This window comes from Thermobia domestica, chromosome 8 (genome assembly GCF_964235325.1).
Source record: "Thermobia domestica chromosome 8, izTheDome1.hap1.1, whole genome shotgun sequence".
Taxonomy (NCBI): domain Eukaryota; kingdom Metazoa; phylum Arthropoda; class Insecta; order Zygentoma; family Lepismatidae; genus Thermobia; species Thermobia domestica.
The window spans coordinates 265,112,382-265,136,479 of record NC_137461.1 but is presented as its reverse complement, the minus strand read 5'-3'; the positions used below and the strand labels follow the sequence as shown (position 1 = coordinate 265,136,479).

The window sequence follows — 24,098 nt, the reverse complement described above, 5'->3', positions numbered from 1 at the left end:
ATGTAAGTTGATCCGTAAATTTCAGAGAGTAAATGTGCTCTTATAAAAACTTAGTGGAACAAATAACATTTGACCGGAAGACACATATGTGACACCAATATGTCATGTTCTGTGAATTCTTATGGTTGATTGTACATTACGGTCCAGAAACGTAAAAGGAATTAGATATTGGTAGCAGTATCAACTGGTTTGTATTAGAGCTCTCAAAGTAAAGTTCTAACGCTCTCGATGATACGAGGAGACGGTAATCACCAAAGGTCATGTGCTGAAGTAAGGGTAATATTTAACCAAAAAAAAAAAAAAAAGCGTTCCACTCAATCCCATTTCGAGATTTACTGTTGAGTGCATCGTAAGACACGTCGAGGAAACGGTAACTATAAAGGATTGTACCATTCCTGGTCGACCGAAATCGGCGACAAACAGATTGATGTTGCAGTTATTTGTTGAAAATACTCAACTCAGTATTCATAAAGCTGCTGAACAACACAACATTAGTCACGTTTCTGCGAAAAGAATGTAGAAAATGAAGTTCCACCCATACAAAGTTCATCTGATACACCAGCTGGATGAATATGTCTTTGATCGGCTTGTAGGATTTTGTGAAGATATGATGAAATAAATCAATGATGATCCTACTTTTCTTACCAGCAATGTGTTCTCTGATGAAGTCACTTTCCACCTAACCGGTTACATGACTTCTACCTAACAGAAGTCATTGTAGGTATTGATTTGACAGCAATCTCATTGGTCCTTTCAAACACGTTCTACATCCTGAAAAGTTGAATATCTGGCCGGTAGTGTTAAATATACAATAATTGGTCCCTTTTTTTATTAATAACAATTTGACTTCCGAACTGTGTGAGGAGATGCTTCGAAATCAAGTAGTTCCAGCAATAAGAGACACTGCAGAAGACAATTTTGCCCACAGATGGTTTCAGCAAGATGTACAAGACCGCACAACGGTGTAAATATGCGGCAATTTATTAACACGGAATTCCCTACATAACGGATTTCCAGAAGAGGTGATAATGGGTAGCCCGCTGGTTCTCTGTTCCCCTGATTTACTGCCACCAGACTACTTTTTCTGGGCTTATCTAAAAATCCGAGTATATCAACCAATGCCAACCACTTTGGATAATCTTCGTCAAAGGATTATTGATGATTTTGTTCTTATTGAACTGAACGTCATCAGGAATGCAGTATTTGTGTTTTACCATCTGTCATACCAAGAAAGGTGCGCAGTTTGATAACATGCTGTGAAACATCAGTTACACTTTGTTCATCTGCTAATTTTAGACAACCAAGTCGTGAGGGGCAAGGAGACTCCAAGTTCTTCGAAGAAAGAAAGAAAGAAAAAAAATGGGAAGACACTACGTTGCTAGTAAAGGTGATGTGTAGCTACGCATTCCGTACCTAGGGTAACAGTAAATCTAGATATCAGGAAACGAAGACAGCACAATGTTTTTTTGTTTTTTTTTTGTTTTTTTTACTTTTATGTGAAACGGAATTTTCAACGAAGTTAGGGTTATGTTAAATCCAAGTGTATCAGTCACCCATCCCTAACAATTAAACTGAATTTTGAGAATGCATTTAAGAAGCAGATGGATCTCCTGGCTGTGGAATGTAAAAAAGTGTGTTCCAAGAATTAGACTATCAAACTGATGTATGTTGAATTACAAACGGCACTCATCTTGAGCAACTTTGACTAGGAACATGATACGCATGTATTTATAAACAAAAAATAATTTTGAGTTTTCTATCATTTAACATAAGTTGCATGTCATTGTGACTAAACACACGTGAGTTATTAACCTCTGAAATCGGGAAGATCATTTACAATAACCCTGTAAGCTTCTATGCGCTTTATCCGGTTTGCTAAATTCGTTCTCCTGTGAAATCCCCTTTGTCATTTTTGCTTTTACGTACTAGTGTGAAATAATGATTTTATTTAATCTCTTCGTGTCACGTGATATATAACAAACATATTAGTCTACTTGACCTTTACAATTCTAGGGAAGATGTTTCTTGTTGCAAAACACAAAAACTTTCCTATTCATATCGTAATGGTCTACCACGGTCGCATTAAAATGTAAATGAAAGCAATTTTATTTTATGCTAAGCCTTTTTTAAAATATATGACACGTATTTCGTGCATTTTAATTGCACGTGTATTTCTCGAGATATTTAGTTTATTATCAATCCCAGGTAGCGTACGATATTTCTTTTGTGTGTGATTACAGCGCCATCTACGTGTATAACGAAAAGTACTTCAAGTACAATTCGCGTATTTTCGGTCGCAAAATCAGAATCTGCAATAAAAAAGGGGGTTTCTATTTGAAATTTTTAAGTTGGCCCCTGGTGCCCTATGATGGGACCCCTGGGAGTCACTTGTCATTTACAGAATTTTATAGGCCCCTTACATGGGTACATTCTTACGTAACTAGATTTGTCACATCTTTTGTTACTTCGGAAATATTTGCGGTCGCAAAGTTTGGGACGTACGTACGATGATATTAATTTGTTTGCGATTACGCGCCATCTACGTGTATACTTCAAGTAAAGTGCTTCAAGTAAAAGTTGCTTATTTTTGATCGCAGAATCAGAATCTGAAATAAAAATAGGGGGTTTCCATTTAAAATTTTCAAGTTGGCCCCTGGGGCCCTATGATGGAACCACTGGGAGCACTAGTTGTTTACAGAATTGTATAGACCCCTGACATGGGTACATTCTTATACGTAACTAGATTTGTCACATTTTTTTGCCATTTCGAAAATATTTGAGGTCGCAAAGTTAGGTGAGACATCCTATATTATATATATATATATATATATATATATAATAACAAGAAGCTAACAATGAAATGAAAAAAAAAAAAAAAAAGTTCTTGAATCTGGTTTTCGAGATTAGCAAGATTGTTTGTAATGGATCAGTAAGAGGAAAACTACACTGACACTTGCTCAACACAGAGTTTGATTCTAAATACCAAACGAGGCATTTGTTAATCATATTCCCAAAGAGCTTACTGACCAATTCGTAGGAGCGATGGGTCTATACGTCATGGCTGTTGCTGGGTTTCTTTGGTTTCAAGATGGGAAGATCCAGAGCATGCCATCGTGGTAGAAACATCTCCTACGACCAGATGCTGTTTGTCTAGTGACGGTATTGCCACTCAATAACAAGAAATCGTGGTAAAACACAGGAATTTTGAAGAAATTTTAAAAATTTTTCTGTTATTTCCCTTCCTTTGCCATATATATATTTATTTTAAAACGTATATATAAAAAAGTTAAGAGCAGACGGTAATGCTTCGATTCCGGAGGCATCCTTGAGTTTTCATGGATTAAGGAAGGAACAGTCATTCTACATTCAAATGTGACCTAAAGTTCACATTCTTCGGAACAGTAAAACTATTCTAAGTTAAACATCTGCAGTTATTTTAGTAAGACTTCTCGGGCTATCAGCCAGGTGAAGGTATTGGCATTCGACGTTTCATCTTCAAGGATTGTGATGAAGAGACTGGAGATGTGGGCATGTATATATTGTGACTACTTGAGGGCGGAGCTATGAATAGGGCTGATGGAAATGCTGGCTTGTGATTAGCTAAAAGATGCTAGCTTCTGATTGGCTGAAGGATGCTGGCTCCTGATTGGTTGTTGTTGTGGCTACGAGAAATGTCTTTGTCGAATGCCTGTTTTTGTACCTGAAAAGGGCCGACCAGATGCTAAGTTGAAACCCACTGTCTCTATTGAGACTGTTTCTTTCCTGTGAAGTAGCTATGGCTTCCTTTATTATTGTGTCCCTAAAATTGCTGCACTTGGTTACTATGGTGGTATTTGTAAAATCACTTCTGTGTTTAAGGTCTAGCTCTGTTCTGACTTTTCGTGTTGCTGAAGTCTTATGTAGCTATTGTGTTCTTTGCATCGTTGTTCTATTGTGATTAATAAAAATGCTTAATTAAATAACTTGAGTTAGGTATGGTATATGATATCAGTTTATATTATTTGCCATCAACCAGTATCCCACGCTGTCACTATTAGTGCATGAGAGGTAGGTTCTAATCTCTTCTTTGTAGAAGTAAAGTAAAAGAACCTAATTTACCTCATAATGCTTAGTCACAATTTTATTTACACCATGTACAAAATGACGATAATGCGATTATTTGTACAATATCTGAGTTACTAGTCACTAAAACGGTTTTCGCTACGAAACCAAACGATAGCTCAGACAGTCTTCTTAGCTAAGTTTTTACTAGTGGCAGTAATTGAACTCACATGAGAATATGGAAACCTCTCACCCAATGTCCGACCGTCCTTCCTTTCCACATGGCTAAGTAATCTTTCTTGACGTCTCGGCTGCCTCCGTGATTTTTTCCCTTTCTCCTCTTCTGCCAGCCTGGATCCCATTATAGTACCACATTTTATCAGTCTTTAACTTCACATTAAGAACTTCATGATTTTTTTTACAATTAAAAAAGTCTCATTAACTTCTATCTCCATTGTTTCTTAGGACAAGTTGTTATAACCAAAGAAAAACATATAATTTATAATTTACTTATAATTTATATATAATATACAAAAGGGCTTTTTCTTATAATTTACTTAGACAGTATCGCTTTTTTTTTTTTTTTTTTTAACAACTTATCACATTCATTTATTCCTCCTTTTTTTCTCATAAAATCTGTTTTCAACACAATTGTACGTCTAGTTTGTCCAATCAGGAGCCACCATCCCTCAGCCAATCACAAGTCCCTATTCATAGCTCTGCCCTTAAGTAGTCACCATATATACATGCTCACGTCTCCGGTCTTTTCATTACAATCTCTGAAGATGAATGCGATGTCTGCATTCGAAACGTCGGATGTCAATACCTTCACCTGGCTGATAGCCCTGGAAGATTTATTACAATCCCTGAAGATGAATGCGATATCTGCATTCGAAACGTCGGATGTCAATACCTTCACCTGGCTGATTGCCCTGGAAGATTATTACAATCCCTGAAGATGAATGCGATGTCTGCATTCGAAACATCGGATGCCAATACCTTCACCTGGCTGATAGCCCTGGAAGATTTATTACAATCCCTGAAGAGGAATGCGATATCTGCATTCGAAACGTCGGATGTCAATACCTTCACCTGGCTGATAGCCCTGGAAGATTATTACAATCCCTGAAGATGAATGCGATGTCTGCATTCGAAACATCGGATGCCAATACCTTCACCTGGCTGATAGCCCTGGAAGATTTATTACAATCCCTGAAGATGAATGCGATATCTGCATTCGAAACGTCGGATGTCAATACCTTCACCTGGCTGATAGCCCTGGAAGATTATTACAATCCCTGAAGATGAATGCGATGTCTGCATTCGAAACATCGGATGCCAATACCTTCACCTGGCTGATAGCCCTGGAAGATTTATTACAATCTCTGAAGATGAATGCGATATCTGCATTCGAAACGTCGGATGTCAATACCTTCACCTGGCTGATAGCCCTGGAAGATTATTACAATCCCTGAAGATGAATGCGATGTCTGCATTCGAAACATCGGATGCCAATACCTTCACCTGGCTGATAGCCCTGGAAGATTTATTACAATCCCTGAAGATGAATGCGATATCTGCATTCGAAACGTCGGATGTCCATACCTTCACCTGGCTGATAGCCCTGGAAGATTATTACAATCTCTGAAGATGAATGCGATGTCTGCATTCGAAACATCGGATGCCAATACCTTCACCTGGCTGATAGCCCTGGAAGACTTATTACAATCCCTGAAGATGAATGCGATGTCTGCATTCGAAACGTCGGATGTCAATACCTTCACCTGGCTGATAGCCCTGGAAGATTATTACAATCCCTGAAGATGAATGCGATGTCTGCATTCGAAACATCGGATGCCAATACCTTCACCTGGCTGATAGCCCTGGAAGATTTATTACAATCCCTGAAGATGAATGCGATATCTGCATTCAAAACGTCGGATGTCCATACCTTCACCTGGCTGATAGCCCTGGAAGATTATTACAATCTCTGAAGATGAATGCGATGTCTGCATTCGAAACATCGGATGCCAATACCTTCACCTGGCTGATAGCCCTGGAAGACTTATTACAATCCCTGAAGATGAATGCGATGTCTGCATTCGAAACGTCGGATGTCAATACCTTCACCTGGCTGATAGCCCTGGAAGATTATTACAACCCCTGAAGATGAATGCGATGTCTGCATTCGAAACATCGGATGCCAATACCTTCACCTGGCTGATAGCCCTGGAAGATTTATTACAATCCCTGAAGATGAATGCGATATCTGCATTCGAAACGTCGGATGTCCATACCTTCACCTGGCTGATAGCCCTGGAAGATTATTACAATCTCTGAAGATGAATGCGATGTCTGCATTCGAAACATCGGATGCCAATACCTTCACTTGGCTGATAGCCCTGGAAGACTTATTACAATCCCTGAAGATGAATGCGATGTCTGCATTCGAAACGTCGGATGTCAATACCTTCACCTGGCTGATAGCCCTGGAAGATTATTACAATTCCTGAAGATGAATGCGATGTCTGCATTCGAAACATCGGATGCCAATACCTTCACCTGGTTGATAGCCCTGGAAGATTTATTACAATCCCTGAAGATGAATGCGATATCTGCATTCGAAACGTCGGATGTCAATACCTTCATTTGGCTGATAGCCCTGGAAGACTTATTACAATCCCTGAAGATGAATGCGATGTCTGCATTCGAAACGTCGGATGTCAATACCTTCACCTGGCTGATAGCCCTGGAAGATTATTACAATCCCTGAAGATGAATGCGATGTCTGCATTCGAAACATCGGATGCCAATACCTTCACCTGGCTGATAGCCCTGGAAGATTATTACAATTCCTGAAGATGAATGCGATGTCTGCATTCGAAACGTCGGATGTCAATACCTTCATTTGGCTGATAGCCCTGGAAGACTTATTACAATCCCTGAAGATGAATGCGATGTCTGCATTCGAAACGTCGGATGTCAATACCTTCACCTGGCTGATAGCCCAAGACTTACCAAAATCAAGTCGCCAGAAAAAATTCAATTCTTTCATCTCTAGTTATCCTTCGAAAAGAACACACATAAAAGCATTTACATTCACAAGTTTTTTTTTTTTTTTTTCCTTTGGTTCCAGAATGAGGTATGCATAATAAGAAGGCGATAAGCAATATTGTTTTACAGATGTAGATCCATCATAGATTTCTTCCTCCTCAGACGAAGAATCATTAACAGAGAATTCTGAACTAGCAACTGGCGTTTAAGAAATTCTTTGTAAATGCAAAATACAATTCACAGACACGATAAAACATGACACCCAAAATTACAGAACTTATCCGTTGTAAAAATTTCGTATATTTATAACAGTTTTCAAAAGTATCTCTTTACTCAAAAACAACAACAAATAACAAGAATTTTAGGAATGATCCAAAAAACTGGATCGAAAAATTGCGATCTTGGCCAATAGTTTGTTTTTGGATCAGGGGCTACAAAATTTTTGAACGGTCCCTAAATCGAGTTTTCTACGGAATAATACTCACATCATACTGAGTTAAGTGATAGTTTGGGTTTGGCTACATATAGTGTAGTTCTCCAGATAGAAGACCTACAAGAAAATTTTTGTTTGCAATATACTGGATCTTTTGATTCAAAATAATAATAATAATAATAATAATAATAATAATAATAATAATAATAATAATAATAATAATAATAATAATAATAATAATAATAATAATAATAAATAATGTAAACTAAGGTCACAAGTTCATTTTACACGTAATTTTGTGCTACCCTAGCAAATCACATAAACTTTTAAATCAGTTTCTCAACATTTCAAAGTAACAACTGCATTTTACAGAAGTATTTCGTTTGGATTTAGTACCTCCATGAAAAAGAAAATCAGAATTGAAATCACTATTATATTGCTAATTTAAGTAGAAAGAAAAACTTTTCTTGTTTTGAAGGAGTTTGCTATACTCAAGCAAATATACACGTTTATTAAATTCTTTGTATCCGAAAATTCTGAGACGAATACTCGGACTCAAGAGGAACGAGAATGGAGAATGGTGGAAACTTCATAACAAGGAACTACATAATTTATACAGTTTACCAAACATTGTTAGGGGTCATCAAGTCTAGGAGGCTCAGGTGGACAGGTCATGTAGCCAGAATGGAAGAACGTGGGGACGCTTTCAAAGTTTTAACTGAAAATCCAATTGGAAAACGACCATTAGGAAGACCTAGGCCCCGATAGGAGGACAATATTAAGATGGATCTCGAAGAAATAGAAATACAACGTAGAAACTGGATACAGTTCGCTAAGAATAGAAGGCAACGGAGAACTTTCATGAATGCAGCATTGAACCTTCGGGTTCCATAGGCCATAGAGTTAGTTAGTTATTAAATATTTTCTGATATGAAACTGTCAAAAATACGTTATTTCTAACAAAAATACACAGTAAATTGTAAAACGTGGCCACTAACAAAAGGAACTGAGAAAAATCTTAGAACATTCGAAAGAAGAATAATAAGGAAAGTTTACGGACCAATTAAAGAACAAGAAACCTGGAAAATCAGAACTAACGAAGAGATAAACGACATAATAAAGAATCAGGATATAATTAGGTTTATAAAATCGAATCGACTAAGGTGGCTAGGGCATGTAACAAGAATGAAAAGCGACAGGATATCACATAAAATAATGAAAGAAAGACTTTACTTCAGCAAAAGAAAAGGAACACCAAAAACCAGATGGCTGGACGGAGTAGAAAGTTATTTGGAAAAACTGAAGGTTTGAGGACGGAAAGAAAAATGCAGATATCGGAAGGAATGGGGGCAAATAGTGGAAGAGGCCAAAGTCCACCTAGGGCTGTAGTGCCAAGTGGTAAGGTAAGTAAACTGTAAAAGGAGAACTTTTAACTATTATTTAAAGAAAAAATACTTACCAATAAAATGTACAAACATGCCGTGACCGCTAGACAACCACTGAACACATGTTGATCATTCCACTTTCTACTAAAAGCAAGATGTCCAAAGCCTTGCATCAATAATGGTATTCCGAACGTACCATATTTAATATATATCACCAGTTCCTCATGGGAGAAATATTCGCTCCTCAAAGCGTACTCTTTAAAAAACAAGAGAGAAAGAATTACTTTAGATCTTACTTTAGCATTCAAATATTTGGTACAATTTTCTTCTACAAAATGTTCACGAAATTAGCTTCTAGGACAAATTTTTATTTAAAAATTATAATATAGATACGAGATATAAATTAAATAGATACCCAAGTACATACAAGAACATTTTACTTAATTCCCGTTTTTTTTTTTTTTAAGAAGTATTTATTGTAGCTCGGAATTCTCATTGCAGATATTTGTGGCAACAACTCATGATGACGTCAGAGCGCTAACGCTCACCTGAGCCCAGGTACAGTTAATTGAGATGATTGTATGTGGTTTTTAATAAGTTTGTTTGTTTAACATCCCACGATTATGCTCCGAGGCTAAGAGGTGGTATTGATGATAATGACAGAAATGGTGAAATGAGGAAACGGGAGAACCTCTAAAACACCACGTAACTCCACCACAAATAACCCTGGGTGCGAGCCGGAATCGAATCTATACTCCATGCGTCAGAGGTGAGCGCTTTCCCACTGCCACTCCTACTCTGTATTATGAGGTCCATGTAGGCGTCATCGTGTCCGAGTTTTTTAAAGTTTTCTTTTTTTTCATTAGTCTGATTTGATTTTAGCGTCCCTTTCAACAGCGGGGCTATATGAGACGTGGATCTACTGATTAATGCGGAATTCGAACCACATGAGCTCCACCGGGAATCGAACCCAGGTCTCCTACGCCAAAGTCGCGTACGCTAACCGCTTAGCCACGAAGAAGCTCTTTTCGAAGTCCTATCACTAATTCTTTTATACTATTCACTTTGATTATTATCTGTATCCTTCAGCTTTAACAGTATATACATGGGTCGTTAAACTAAATATTTCATTTTACTTTATGTTACTACCCATGATGTAAAATCCCTTTCACTTATTAACTTAAACTGGATTCATGTATGATACTAAAACACTGAAGGAATTGAAAAAAAAAATGTTGTCGTTTTACATAGTTTAGTCAAGTTTACTGTCCCTTCATATCAAGCGTGGACTTCACAGTCTAACATGAGATATGAACCACACGTACTCTAACCGGGAATTAAATCTGGATCTCCTGCGCAGGAGGAGGAAATGCTAACCATCAGTCACGAGAGAGCTCTAACTTAAAAATATATCTGTTATATTGTATATTTTCTAAGAACACAATAATAAGACTTTAATGCTATTACGTGTAATCAAAATTATTAACCTGACCAAAAGCCTTGAAAGAGTCTGGATATTTCAGACAAAACACGCAATTGTTCTTCTTCAGCAATGATAAACAATACCTCAAATTACTCACTTAGAAGTTTTCCTCTCATATTTCTAATGATATGATAATGATATTCTTGATACATCTTCAGGGGCACACATGATTTGGACGTTTATCACAGGATCTTTATTTGTATTATTATTATTATTATTAGTAGTAGTAGTAGTAGCAGCATAATAATAATAATAATAATAATAATAATAATAATAATAATAATAATAATAATAATAATAATAATAATAATAATAATATTGTTTCCTCAGCAGTGGTACTTTCTGAATATTACATGTAGTTTTATCAATACTTATGACCACTTACCTTTCGCAATTGTTATAGATACTTCCTATTTTTTACTATATTACTATACACTATACTATATAGCAATATATATATATATATATATATATATATATATATATATATATATATATATATATATATATGCCACCCTAATGTTCATGCACTAACTAAATTTAGTAATAACCTGTTTTATTGGTGTTTTAGGTTTTCTTTCTGATAGATTCTTCTTTTTAATCAAAACAAAGTGATAATCATTCAACAGACAATTTAATCTTATATCTTATGCATAAAGTGGGTCAAATGCAAACTCCAGTAGAAGTAATGCAATAATTTTAAACTGTAAAATATCAACGAACATTTACAATGTCGACAACACCAGCTGTCCTAGATGGTGAAAATCACTAATCCATTTTTCTATTCAAACTGTAAGGTATACCCTGCATATTCAATATATATATATTACGGGTCATCCAAAATTACTAATAAAACTCCAACTGACTAAAACAAAGCAGTGTATATATTTTAAGATTATATATTTGTGTTACAGTTTCGGCCATGTAACATAGCCTACCTCAGACACAATATGAAAGAAATATCCAATTGTGACAGCTTATATACAATCTGGATGCAAGAGACGCCCACTTTCTCTTTACAAAACGTAAACTTTTAATTGCTCTAAAGAGTACATTTTTAATTACTGTAAACGTAATTGGCTCAAAAAGTAAATTTTTAATTACTGTAGTCACTTTCTCTTTTTGCACACCTGTTATGAAACTCTCAATTAGGTGTTTGTCACTTACACTTTCTATTCGCTGTTGCCCATCTGTTGTTCCCCGTAGTACACCTGCTCCAACAGCTCGTGTTGATCCTTTTAATTCTTTCTTTCTATTTTGTCTATCATCTTTTTTCATAATTCATGTATTACAAGTCCACTAGACCAATTCATCAACTTCTTCTTCCCGTATTTCTTAATCCACTGGGTTTCTTTCCACTTTCTTATCACACTCCTTTTCTCCTTTTCTAATCTTTTTTTCCTTCCCAATCTATTTCATGTCCTGTTTCCTTAATGTGTTTACATATTGCGTTGTTCTCTCTTTTTAGTCTAGCATCATCCTTATGTTGTTTTATCCTTTGTTCTAATCTCTTTCCTGTTTCCCCTATGTACTTCATATCGCACTCTTTACAATTAATCTAATACACCACTCCTTCCTCTTCTGATCTTATCCTTTTCTTTCTTCTTTCTTTTCTCTCTCACTAAGTCTATTATCCTCTTTCCTCCTTTCCTCCCTTCCTTCCTCAACAGGTTCTTCAGGATCTCCGTTTTCTCGCCTAAACTTTTAATACCAAACCATCCTTTTCCTTCTTTCTCTGCTTCTTCCTCTTTTCTTTCTTTCTTTCTTTGTTCTAAATCTTCTCTTCTGTATCCGTTTCCCTTTAATAATTGGCCCAGTATTTCTATGTCTTCTTTCTTTCTTTCTTCGTTGCTGTCTATCATTTCTATTCTCTTTTTCATGTTCTGTATAAAATTCTTCTTAGTTCCCCTATCTACGTCACTCCTCTTGTGGCAGTATATCCCGGCATTGCATTCTTTCCTGTACCATCTCGTTTCGAATTTTCCTCCTATTTTCTCTATAGTCATGTCCATGAAGTTGATTTTGCTCTCTTCTTCTATCTCCATTTCTAGCCTTTTTCTTCGTCCTCAATTATTTTAACAAATTTCTCCAACTGTTTCTTAGTTCCTTTCCATATTCGAAGGCAATCATTTACATATCTACAAAACATTATAAGATTTTGTCCTCCTTCTTTTACTTTCTGTTCCCACCTGTTCATTACAATCTCTGTTAGTACCAGACTCAGTCTCGAACCTATGCTTAGCCCCTCTTTTATTCTCACCAATTTTTCACCAATCATGCATACACTATTCCCCCATATCAGTTTTAGGGCCCCTCAACACCTTCTACTTTTTTCCATTTTCTTATCTTATTTTCCATTTCTTCTTCTATTGTTCTTAACACGTACTCCCTCTTGATGTTCGGAAATATTGCCTTTACATCAACACTGAATAATATGGTTCTCTCTCTTCTGTCCTCCACTCGTTCTAGGACACGTTTTTCCTCTTCTGTGTTTTTCACACTGCTACTCTCCTGTCCTTCTCTTATCTCTTCTGCAATATGTTTTATTTCTTGTTCCAGTGGTTCGAAAATGTTGTTCCTACAATCCATCATCGGTCTTAATTTAATTTCTTTTTTATGTATTTTTGGAAAACCTTTCATATTCGGTATTCTTCCTGTTTTATTGATTAATTTCTTGAAACCTTGTTTTTCCCCCTCCTCAATTATTTTGATTCTTATATCATCTTTCACATCTTTATCTCCCACTACTTCATACGTGACATCGCATAGTTCTTCCAGTTCCTTTTTGTACCATTCCTTCCAGGGTCTTCCAAAATTAGAATTTCCTGTGTGGAGCCGAAAGTTTTTTTTTTTCCTTCCTTTTCAGTCCACTCAAACTAATGTTTAGTAATCAAATAGACGGCATCTAAAACAAACAAATTCTATTATTCTATTAAAACAACTTCAGCTGGAATTACATCTTAACATGTGGCCGACTTTTTGTATAGGATAATATAAGCATTATCATTATATTGCGAGTGGTGATAATGATTAGAAATAATGTAAGTAAAAGGCTAATAGTCACCGCAAGAAACAAACCACATCACTAGGAAGTACTCTCGAAGAACATCGTCTTCATCGTCAGCCTAAACACACTTCAAAAAGGATTTAAACAATAAAAAGAATTTTAAAAATGTTCGAAGTAAAAATCTTCTTGTCACTAATTAGACATATGTTAATAGTAATTCACTCGTCACTGTTGGCTGTTGTTTACTGTTTTTTCTACTTTTTTTCTTTTTTATTATCTTCCAGACGGTGAAAATGAGTAGCAAAAACATTGTTCCAAATGTCATTTATATCTCCTTTATCTGAATTGAGTGCCGGTTTCTCCTTATGAATGTAATAAGCTTCTTTAATTTTCCTTTCAGTTACTGTTTATGCTTTTTGGATCAAACATGAATTAACAATGTTGTGGTTATTTTCTTTGAGATGTGATGCCAAACCAGATAACTGTTGTAAGCTACAAGATTTGGACGTGCGAATGTACTCAGCGATTCTGGTATAAACATTCCTTTTTATTTTACCTATATATATTTGGTCACATTGACATTTAACCCTATAGATGCCGCTACTTTGTTGTGGATCAGTAAAAAATTATTTAAAATTTGTAATATATATTTTCTATAGGTTTAGGAAGAACTTCGGAGACCTTGATGTTATATTTATGCAATGCCTTCTTAATTTTTGCCGAAATATATGGAACCAGACGGACACCAATCCATTTGTCTTCTTTGGCATTTGTTGTTGGCCGATGGTGGGTGCCGTCGATCTCCCGCTGTACTTGTTTGTACAACCCGCAGCAAAAAACCTGCAACATGAGGATGTAAGTTTATTGTGAAACTATGCCTAACAGCACAGGAAATGAACATAACGTCTAAGTGGAACGAATCACGCCAGGATAAAATTCGGCCTTCTCCCGTGCACACTTATTTTGGAGCAAAAGACTTTGTCATTTCACAATAAACTTATATGCTCATGTTGCAGGTTTTTTGCCGCGAATTGTACCACTTCAGTAATAAAGACTTTTGATAGTCATTTTTTGTCCAATTTTAATTAAATACTGAATTTCTTGGTTGAGGTCACCAGGAAGATCAGAAAGTAGAAGAGCTCTCCTGAAGAAGTTTTTCCAAATATTCAGTTTCTGAAGCCATGAATGAGGTGACTTAACATGAGTATACTTGGTACCAGCAGAAGGTTTACGATATACTGAAGTAACAAACTTATTGGCTTGTCTTTTGATGGTAATATCAAGGAAGTTAAGAGCTCCATTTTTTTCAAGTTCCATCGTGAATTTGATTCTAGGATGTATCTGATTAAATTCATCAAATGATTTCTTTAAATCCCGATATTCCTTGTACAGAATCAAATTCACGTCTGGAAGATAATGAAAAAAGAAAAACAATAAACAATAGTGAACAGTGACAAGTGAATTACTATTAACATATGTCTAATTATAGTGACAAGAAGATCTTTACTTCGTACATTTTTAAAATTCTTTTTATGGTTTAAATCCTTATTGAAGAGTGTCTACGCTGACGATGAAGGCGATGTTCTTTGAAAGTACTTCATAGAGATAAGGTTTGTTTCTTGCGGTGACTATTAGACTTTGACTTACATTATTTCTAATATAAGCATGTTTATCACTGCTGAAGAGGTACAATCAAGCAGTCTGTCCGAAATATCCAGATCATTTCATGAGTTTTGGTCATCAGAAGAATGTCTCAGGTCATTAATTTTGATTATAATATGTTCCTTACCCTCAACGCAACTTAACGTTTTGCTTACACTTACCTTTCAATGAAGAAGAATACGCCAAGTTTGGAAGGTACAAAAACAACTTCATGAGTAATAATATCACAATCTTCTTCTGCGCAAGGCAGCTAATAAGCTCCGACGTAAATATGTTTCTCTTTTCGTCTGAAATGAATATTTTTAATTATTACAAACTACAATAGAACAAGCAGTTGGTTTTCATTTTTAAAAAATATGACTAATAACATCCAATCTTAATTTGGTATATCGTAACAATTCATCTTTAGGTGCACCACTATTAATTTTTAATACTGGTGTTCGAAAAACTAACGAAAAACTAATAGTGGTGGCCAATATATAACTATTACCTCAAAAATTTTCTCACTGACTATTTTCTAGAAAATAAATCAAGATGTATGCGTCATTTCACGGCGAAGTAACCTTAAAGATCTCACCGACGGAGGCACGAGAGTTGATTCATTCATGTAATTCATGTACAGGAGTTAAATTATTGTTCAGTTAAAAACCTACAGCAGGAAGCGACTGGATTTCGGATTTGCTTAAAGTGATATATGGAGGAACAGCCCTGGGAAGAACTGTTGTATTTGATTGGTCTAGGTGGTTCCAAGAAGATCAAAATAATGTCAGAACAAAGAAACGTTAAACTTCGCTGCTGCTGAGAACGAAGTGCATCAACATTTTGCTTTAAACCAAGTGACGGTTGTTACATTATGCATTAGTATAATGTATCATGGTCCGTGACCTTTTAAACAACCGGTGTATATATTCATATTTAGTTGTGATTAGTAGAAAATTGGAGAAACATGTAGAAATTTATTGTTATACTTCAGGATTAATTGCGCAAATTTAATTATTCTTGTTAAAAGAATAATATCTGAGAAGTGATTGTATAAAAATGCATGTAATAATATTATTTTTAGAATTTTGCTTATTTAATCAATAATATTAAATTATTTTAGTCAATAGTAGTATATTTCGTAGTTTCTAATGGTTTTCGTACCGTTTTCAAGGGAATTTTGATGCAGGGAATCTTCATAAGAAAACTCAAAAATTAAATTTCGTAATTTCTTCAAAATTTTTAGTTTCGAAATTCAGCCATAATGTCTTCTTGTCACATCCCTTTGTTTAGGCACGAATAATTTTTTCATTGGAGGATAAAGATCTCAGTTTAGGTCGAGATTCATTCCAGATCTTGTCATAACACACACACAACATTTTTACCTTTTTTAATTATTATTTACTTATTTTATTATATTTTTTTTAAAAAATAAAACGGTGTAGAAGAAGCAGGCACATCCAAAATCTTGTGCCATTTCATTCAAACCAGACTTGCGGAAAAGAAAACTCAACTCGACAACTGTTCTCCGGTATTTTAATGCAAACGCACGTTATCACAACTTACACATCTCTACGACCCTTTAAGAAGCGATAGGGGACTCATTCTAAGCAAAGAAAAAAAGTTTCTATGACTATGTGTCCTATTCTAAACAGTTTGAGAGTTACAGATTGTTAACGTTTTTTTTTTAACCTTGTTGAATGAAAGTATTTACTGCTCATCCCATAGTTATTCTACAGAGGTGAGGCACAGCGCATGTGAATGGTAATGGAATGGCCTTTTCAATGGTATGCAGCATGTTGCAATGATATTTTCGGAGGGAAAGTTATTATGGAAAATCCTCGGCGACAGTGTTGCCATTCAATTTCCCTTAAGTAATCCTGAGAAGGGAAATTTTTGAGAGACGTCATACAATTTTCCTCTGGCGTCAGTGTCCCTTCTTTTCCTATATTATGACATTAGGAAGTGCTCGGTTTGTATTTCGATCTTTATGGGAATAAAACTATCAAAATAAAATAAAATAAAATAAAGAAAAGGAAAATGAAATGAAAAAGGGGGGGGGGGCGGTGGCTCAGTGGTAGAGCGTTCACCTACGGTGCTTGGGATCCCTGGTTCGATCCCAGCTCGCGCTGTGTGGACTTTGTAGTGGACAAACACCGGGAAAGTATCCTTTGAAAGAAAAAAATAACTCTCAATTTTTCACTAACAATTTGTATTTCATTAGAGCTTACCTAAAATTTAATAGAACAAATAAAGAAATGTGCCGGGATACATGACGTAGGACAAATAATTGAAGGTTCTTCCGTTTCCAACATTCTTCATTCCACCACTTAGTTCATTATCATAGCCACAATCTCCATTAACCCGAGTAAATCGTGAGACATTAAAAAAAAAATTACAACTTCCAATGGACAGAAGTTAGTTCCAGACTAAAGAAAACCTTGAATTATCGGAATAACTACACGGAATTTACCAGTCATATAAGTAATTCCTAATTCTAATTGTTATTGCATGCTCTAGTAGTAAAATATAATGCATTTTTTCGTTAGTTTTTCGAACACGCCTCGTAAAACGAATTTATTGTCAATACAGCACATAAATCGAAGATATAAAACTTAAGTGGCATTTTCACTTAGAAGGTGATTTGTGCCGATTCAGTTGAATTGACATCATTTTCGGCTCAGTGAACTGTGTAATTAGAATTACGACCAAATCGCATACTGATCGAACGCGACGAATCGACTACTAACTGAATTGAAAATTCTATTTTCTTTAGTCGATTTGATCTGATCGATCAGCTGGACAGCCTAGTCAAATCACTTGTCGACGGAGCAGTCCGGTGGGGGAGAACAAAGTATTTATTTATTTATTTATTGTCAACACAACTGGCTATAGGCCAATTATAGTGTTGTAAATTGTGTAATTACATGTTGATAACTCTTGATAACTATTAATAACGGCATTTCTAAATTTCTTAGGCGACATATCACATATATCAAATTCATTGCTATTTGAACACATTCTATTATACAAAGCTGTTGTCCTCCAGATTGGTGATTTCATCATTATATTAGTTCTTGATTTTTTCTCGGTAAAAGAGACCAATGTTTTTACGTATTTTTAATGAGGGAACATGAAAATTCAATAAAGAAGCTAAATCAGGACAATCCAAAATATTTTGAGATACTTTCTGAATGAATAATAAATCAATCATATGACGTCTTTGTTCTAGTGTTGGAAGATGAAAGTTCTCAAGCATGGTTTTATAGCTCTCGTAAGTAGGATAAATTTGAGTTTCTTTGTAGGTTAGAAATTTTTAAAAAAATTGTCTATTCTTTCTAATTGCTTACGATGTTTTATGAGTCGGATTCCAAATAGTAGAAGCATACTCTAACTTTGAGTGAACATATGCATTGTACAACTTCTGTAATGTGGAACAGTTCTTAAATTCTTTTCTCGTTCTAATTATGAATCCTAATAGCTTGAATGCTTCACTGGTTTTATTTACAATGTGACTGTCAAACGTTAACTTAGCATCAAACGTAACACCAAGATTCTTAACTGAATCATGCCTATTTACTATATATTTATTAATTTCATAATCAAAGTGACGAGATAATTCGCTCCTAGTGAACGATAACACTTTTCAGTTGCTTGCATTGACCCCAAGTTGATTGGAATAGCAGTTACCAATATGATCTGGACCTTGCTGCAATTTTATGTTGTTGTCCACAGAAATGATTTTAGCATATATTTTTAGATCATCCGCATATAGTAATTTTTCATGCTCAGGAATGCAGTCAGGTAAGTCATTAATAAACAAGAGAAATAACAATTTTCCTAAATTTAAACCCTCAGGGACTCCTGAGGACGCAATATATTCTTTAGATTTATATGCATTAAAAAGAACGGATTGTTCACGATTAGATAGGTATGATGAGAATTTAATCAGAGACGGAGAAAAGTGGAAAACCTTTAATTTTTCTAATATGTTATGATTAACTTTATCAAAAGATTTTTCAAAGTCTATATATATCATATCTACTTGGCTACCTACACAGGGAATTTTTTACACCCCCCCAACACCCCCTAACACCCTACCTGTGATAGACGATATTCCCCCTTGCAAAGCAGTTCGATACCCCTCCAAAGGGGGTGTACAATTTTTTATGTTATTACTATCATCGGTACCATAAGTGTAAAATATAGCTCAATAAATAATGTCTTGGTGATAGTTTTCTAGTAGCTGGCACGAAACTCAACAATCTAAATATTAGCTTCAATAGCTTTAATCAAACATTAGCTTTGATTTTATATTTTTATTTCTCTCCTCACGAAATTGTGTGAAGTACTGCGCTCAAAGAACTGCTTGAAAATCATATAAACAATCCATGTTAGAAGTGAAATCTGATACCAGAACAATGTCAAAGCTGGCCCATTATAATCAATAAAATAAAGGTGATTAGGTAACTCCAAAAGAGCAGTAGGAAACTGAAAATATATCCGTGATAAGCTAGAGCCTTGGTGGTGGTGGCGTACGCAGGCTGTTCCGTCAAGAGCAGCATTGTAAACTACTCTTGTTTCATTCACTCGATAACAAAGCTTGAAACAAGAAACAGTGGTGTCACAGCGTCAGTCTGTCAGATGAAGGGGCGGAATAATTTGTAAAAAGCATACCACTTTTGTTAGTCGCTGTGTCTTTATATTCGTGTAGGGAACTTTCAGAAAAGGCAAGAATACATGACAAAAGTAAAGATTATATATGTGCGATACAGGCCCCATTGCAAAGTGACAGTGTTCCTACTCAAAGTTCATCAGCAGTTTAACATTACAGTGTGAAGGTATATCGATGATAAATAAAGATTTGTTCAAAATCACGTATTTCCTATTTTCCGAAGAAATACCACATACATCCAAATGGAGTACAGTGGCATCGCTAGACCATTCGGGAACAATAAAGCAGCATATAAGAAACTCACCAGAGAATGCACATCACTTGTCGCATTACTCTATTGCTTCTATTCAATAATCTTTTGGTGTTGCTATCACTGAATCTACAATAGCCAAGTTCTCTAGAATTAGTAAATTCTCTCATGGCAGACGAGTGCACAGATATAAATGGAACAGAAATTCTGGGTATTTGTATACGTTACATAGAGGCTTGCAAAGTGAAGACGACCTTCGTTTGTGCTGTTCCAGTTCAGTCTACTACGGCAAAATGCATCAAAGAGAAAATTATTCAAGAGACACATAAAGTAGGGCTTAGTACTGCAAAACTGACTGTTGTGGCTTTTGATGATGCTTCAAATTTCAGCGGTGAAAAATCCGGAGTTCAGGCTCGTCTCAACGAAGATTCGCCTAGATTGATTTTCGTTCATTGCTGACGCTATCTTTTGCAACTGGCTTTGATAAGGGCGTGTGGAACTCTAAAAGATATCAAAAGGGTTGTAAATGTAACGAATAAACTGTACACAACATTTCATGGGAGTCACAAGCGGCTGAAAGTTCTGCAGGAAGTGGAATCTTCAATAGACGCTACTTCTTAGAAATTGGTGCAACCTGCTTCCACTAGGTGGCTTTTATATGATAATCAAACATTATACTGCAATATGCGTTGTGTTAAAGCATATCTATGTTGATGCAGGAGACATGTCATCAGATGCTGATGGACTACTGCTGCAACTAAGAAAGACATCGACAACTTTCACACTAGTAGGTCTACTCTTAAAAACATTTCTGCAAAACTAAGCAAAAGTCTGTAAATGTCAAGTGGAAATGATGTGGTTACAGCGCTGAAGTTGGTAGAAGGTGTCATTGCACATTTGGAAGATATTCTTTTGAAGAGATTAGAGCATGCTGAAAGTGTTGTAGGAGAGGCAAAATCTGAGGATGTGAGAATGGAAGAAAACTTGAAACCCCAAGAACTCAAGGCTCTTCTCTCCAATTACAAATCAAAAATTATCAGCAACATGAAGAAAAGGTTTGGAGGTTCTCTCAAAGAACTGTCTCACTTCTATGATGTGCTCAAACCCCCCCCCCCCCCCCCTCAGCTGACTTAACTGAAATGGCCAGCGTTCGTAATGTTAATAAACCTGAACTCGAACTAGAGTATAAAATTTACAAAAGAGTTCCTGCGGATCCTAACATCAGCATCCACCAAAAACTCTTGGATCTTGCCTATGGAGAATTATGTTCCCAACTTTGTCTGAAGTAGCAAGTATTCTTCTATTACCTTCTTTGGGTACAACAGAAGTAGAGCGTTGATTTTCTACAATGAACAGAGTGTTATGTTCAGAACAATGTCGACTTAGTTGTGAACATGTAAACGATTTGATGAAAATATGTACAGAAGGCCCCTATATTCCTTATATTCGCTCCGGTTCTGAAGAAGAACAAAAGGCTAAATGAACTGATAGATAAAGCTTGCAACATCTGGTTAAAGCAACCTCACAGAAATGTATAGATAACTACTATGCATAAAGATACGTGAAGAATAAATGAACGTGGTGCAACTTTGTTAGAACAAAAGTTATGCATGAGGGCAAGTATATGCCTGTGTGTGCATGAGAGTGAGAATAACAAAATGTGTTTATACAATAGCAAATAAAAGTGAAAGGAAAGTATTTTTCTTTTATCCTATTCATAGATAAAGCAAATAATGAAATCCTTTGCCAAGGTTATGCTAAATTTGTAATGTGTGTGTAGTATTAAGAAAAGATACGCTTAAGAGTTTTTTTCTTTTTTTACGTACATATCATTACAATCTACACCCCCCTCTCCAATTCATTACACACACACCCTGAAGAAAATTTCTGGCAAATACCCTGTACCTACATCTAATGAATTCGCTATAAAATCGGTAATAATTGCAAGATTCGTTATTGTGGATCTTTGTGGAATAAAGCCATGTTGTTTAATTGAGATAACCGGTTTGACATGATTAAGGATTCGTCGATACAAGATATGCTCACATATTTTAGCAAAAGCAGGTAATATTGCTATGGGTCGGAAGTTGGTAATATCTTGACTATTGCTGGACTTCGAAATTGGACAAATTAAAGCTGTTTTCCATTTGTCTGGGAAAGTGCTTCTTCTTAGTGATAAATTGAATGCAATTAATAGGAGCTATTTAAATGTATCAGTGCAACCCTTCACAATGTAGGAGGGAAGTCCGTCAGAACCAACTGCCGTTTTACACTTAAGGTTCTTAATAGTCATTTCTATTTCCTTCAAATCTATCTGGCAAATATTTAGTGATCCTATGCTACCATATCTGTTACCTCCCAGATCTACGTTGCAATCAATTATCGTTTCTGCAGAGGGAACATACACTGATCTAAAATAATTCACAAAAGTATTGGCTATTTCCTCTTACTACAGAGATTATGACCCTGAAACTTTAATGATTTCGACGGTAGATATCTTTTTCTATTTTTAATAAAATTCCACAATTCACTTGAATTCTTAGTTATAATATTTTCAGAATTACGTAAGAATGTTTCATAGGCTAATTTGATGTCATTTTTAACTTCTCTCCTCAAACGAGCAAATTCCATGTAATAGGAGGTATTATTGCTAGTTTTTAGTTGAGATTTCCTACAATAACTTGCCTTAGCCTTCAATTTATTAATTATATCCTTAGTGAACCAGTACGGAAATTTCGAGGCAGAGTTTTTCCTGCGAGTAGAAAATGAAAATGAAATCCTTAAGTTTTACGTCCCACGGTTATGCGGCTAGACTAAAGAAGACGGTGATGATGAGAAATGAATGAAATGGTGGAATGAAGAAAGTGGGAAGAAACAGAACTGCGAGAAAACCCACGAGCACGGTGTTTGTCCACCACAAATTCCACACGGCGCGAGCAGGGATCGAACCTGTACAAATTCCAATCACAAGTGTTTCGGAAGCAATAGCCCTTTTGTAAAATAATTATGTGGAATTATTTCCATAATTCTGTGAGATAACTGAGTATCTATGAAATATGAAAACACTGTGGCTAGAGAAGCAACACTAGAAGCGATTATAAAGCAAATTCACTTACAAATGACAACTAGCGAACTATGGACTCTGGATACGATCTGGATACAAGTATATTATTTCTGCAAAATGTCAGGTTCTACTTCTAAATAGTTTTGTAGATCTAGTAATAAGTGAGTCAGTAGATTTACTCTTATAGATCTAAAAGTTGAATCATTATTTTTCTTTGTTAATTCAGTTCTATTATTATTGATCATGAGTATTTCACTCATCCTAGTTGTCGAATTTGAAGCAGCAAGTATTAAAATTTGAAGTTCTTTAAAGGCAATGTATATTGAGAGAATTCACATATTTCTTTCAAATTTTCCAGTCTTTCTGGAAAAAACTTTTTCGGTGATTTAAAATTTCCGGAAATTTTACAACAATAGTCATGACGCAGAGTTGGTCCAAACTGCAGAAGATGTAGTCGTTTGCGTCGCACTGCTGTCCGCGAATGGTAACTCACGTATGAGATCTAGTACGCTGCATTTATGGTAACCCCAGGTGACACTCGATATGAGAGCATATAGACCATTATCATCGTGAAGTTTATGTTTGCTGGCTCTTGTTCGAACCTTTTTCGATCGTGAAGACGTCGGGAGGCGCCTCTTACGGGACAAACGTTTCAATTCCAATTCGTAGGATCTCCCCCATGTTTTGTCAATTACAATAATATGGTGCAAAAAATGAACACCTACCTGCACTTTACACCTTCGAGCGCGTAACTTTCAAGGTGTAAATGTGCATATTCCCATCGGTGCCACTTTTGCATCTCCGTCAGGACACGCGGTACCTAACTGGTTCCAATCTTACACATGCTGAGATCGTGTATTACCATGTGGTACATGGACGCAAATGAAATCTTCAGTTCATTAGCTAGTTCACTACACGTCCATCGCCGATCATTCTCGAGTAATGTTCACAATGGTTCTACATGACGTTGATCTGTAGCAGCTCGAATACGGCCCACACCATGTTGTTTGTTAACTGGCGCCTTGCCTCGAATGTCGCGGCTCATTTCGTAACCGTCCGATAAGA

At 35.8% G+C, this 24,098-nt stretch overlaps 1 protein-coding gene across 2 annotated transcripts in view; it reads right to left on the bottom strand.

The window, feature by feature from the left end:
* Positions 1 to 24,098, bottom strand: part of LOC145693606 (uncharacterized) — a 64,448-nt gene that overhangs the window by 10,214 nt on the left and 30,136 nt on the right. For both annotated transcript variants that reach the window (XM_081769745.1, XM_081769746.1), the window contains exons 6-7: positions 15,227 to 15,352; positions 8,988 to 9,169 (exon numbers count right to left, since the gene is read on the bottom strand). In XM_081769745.1, coding sequence (XP_081625871.1) covers positions 8,988 to 9,169; positions 15,227 to 15,352 — 308 coding nt within the window. The remainder of the gene's footprint in view (positions 1 to 8,987; positions 9,170 to 15,226; positions 15,353 to 24,098) is intronic.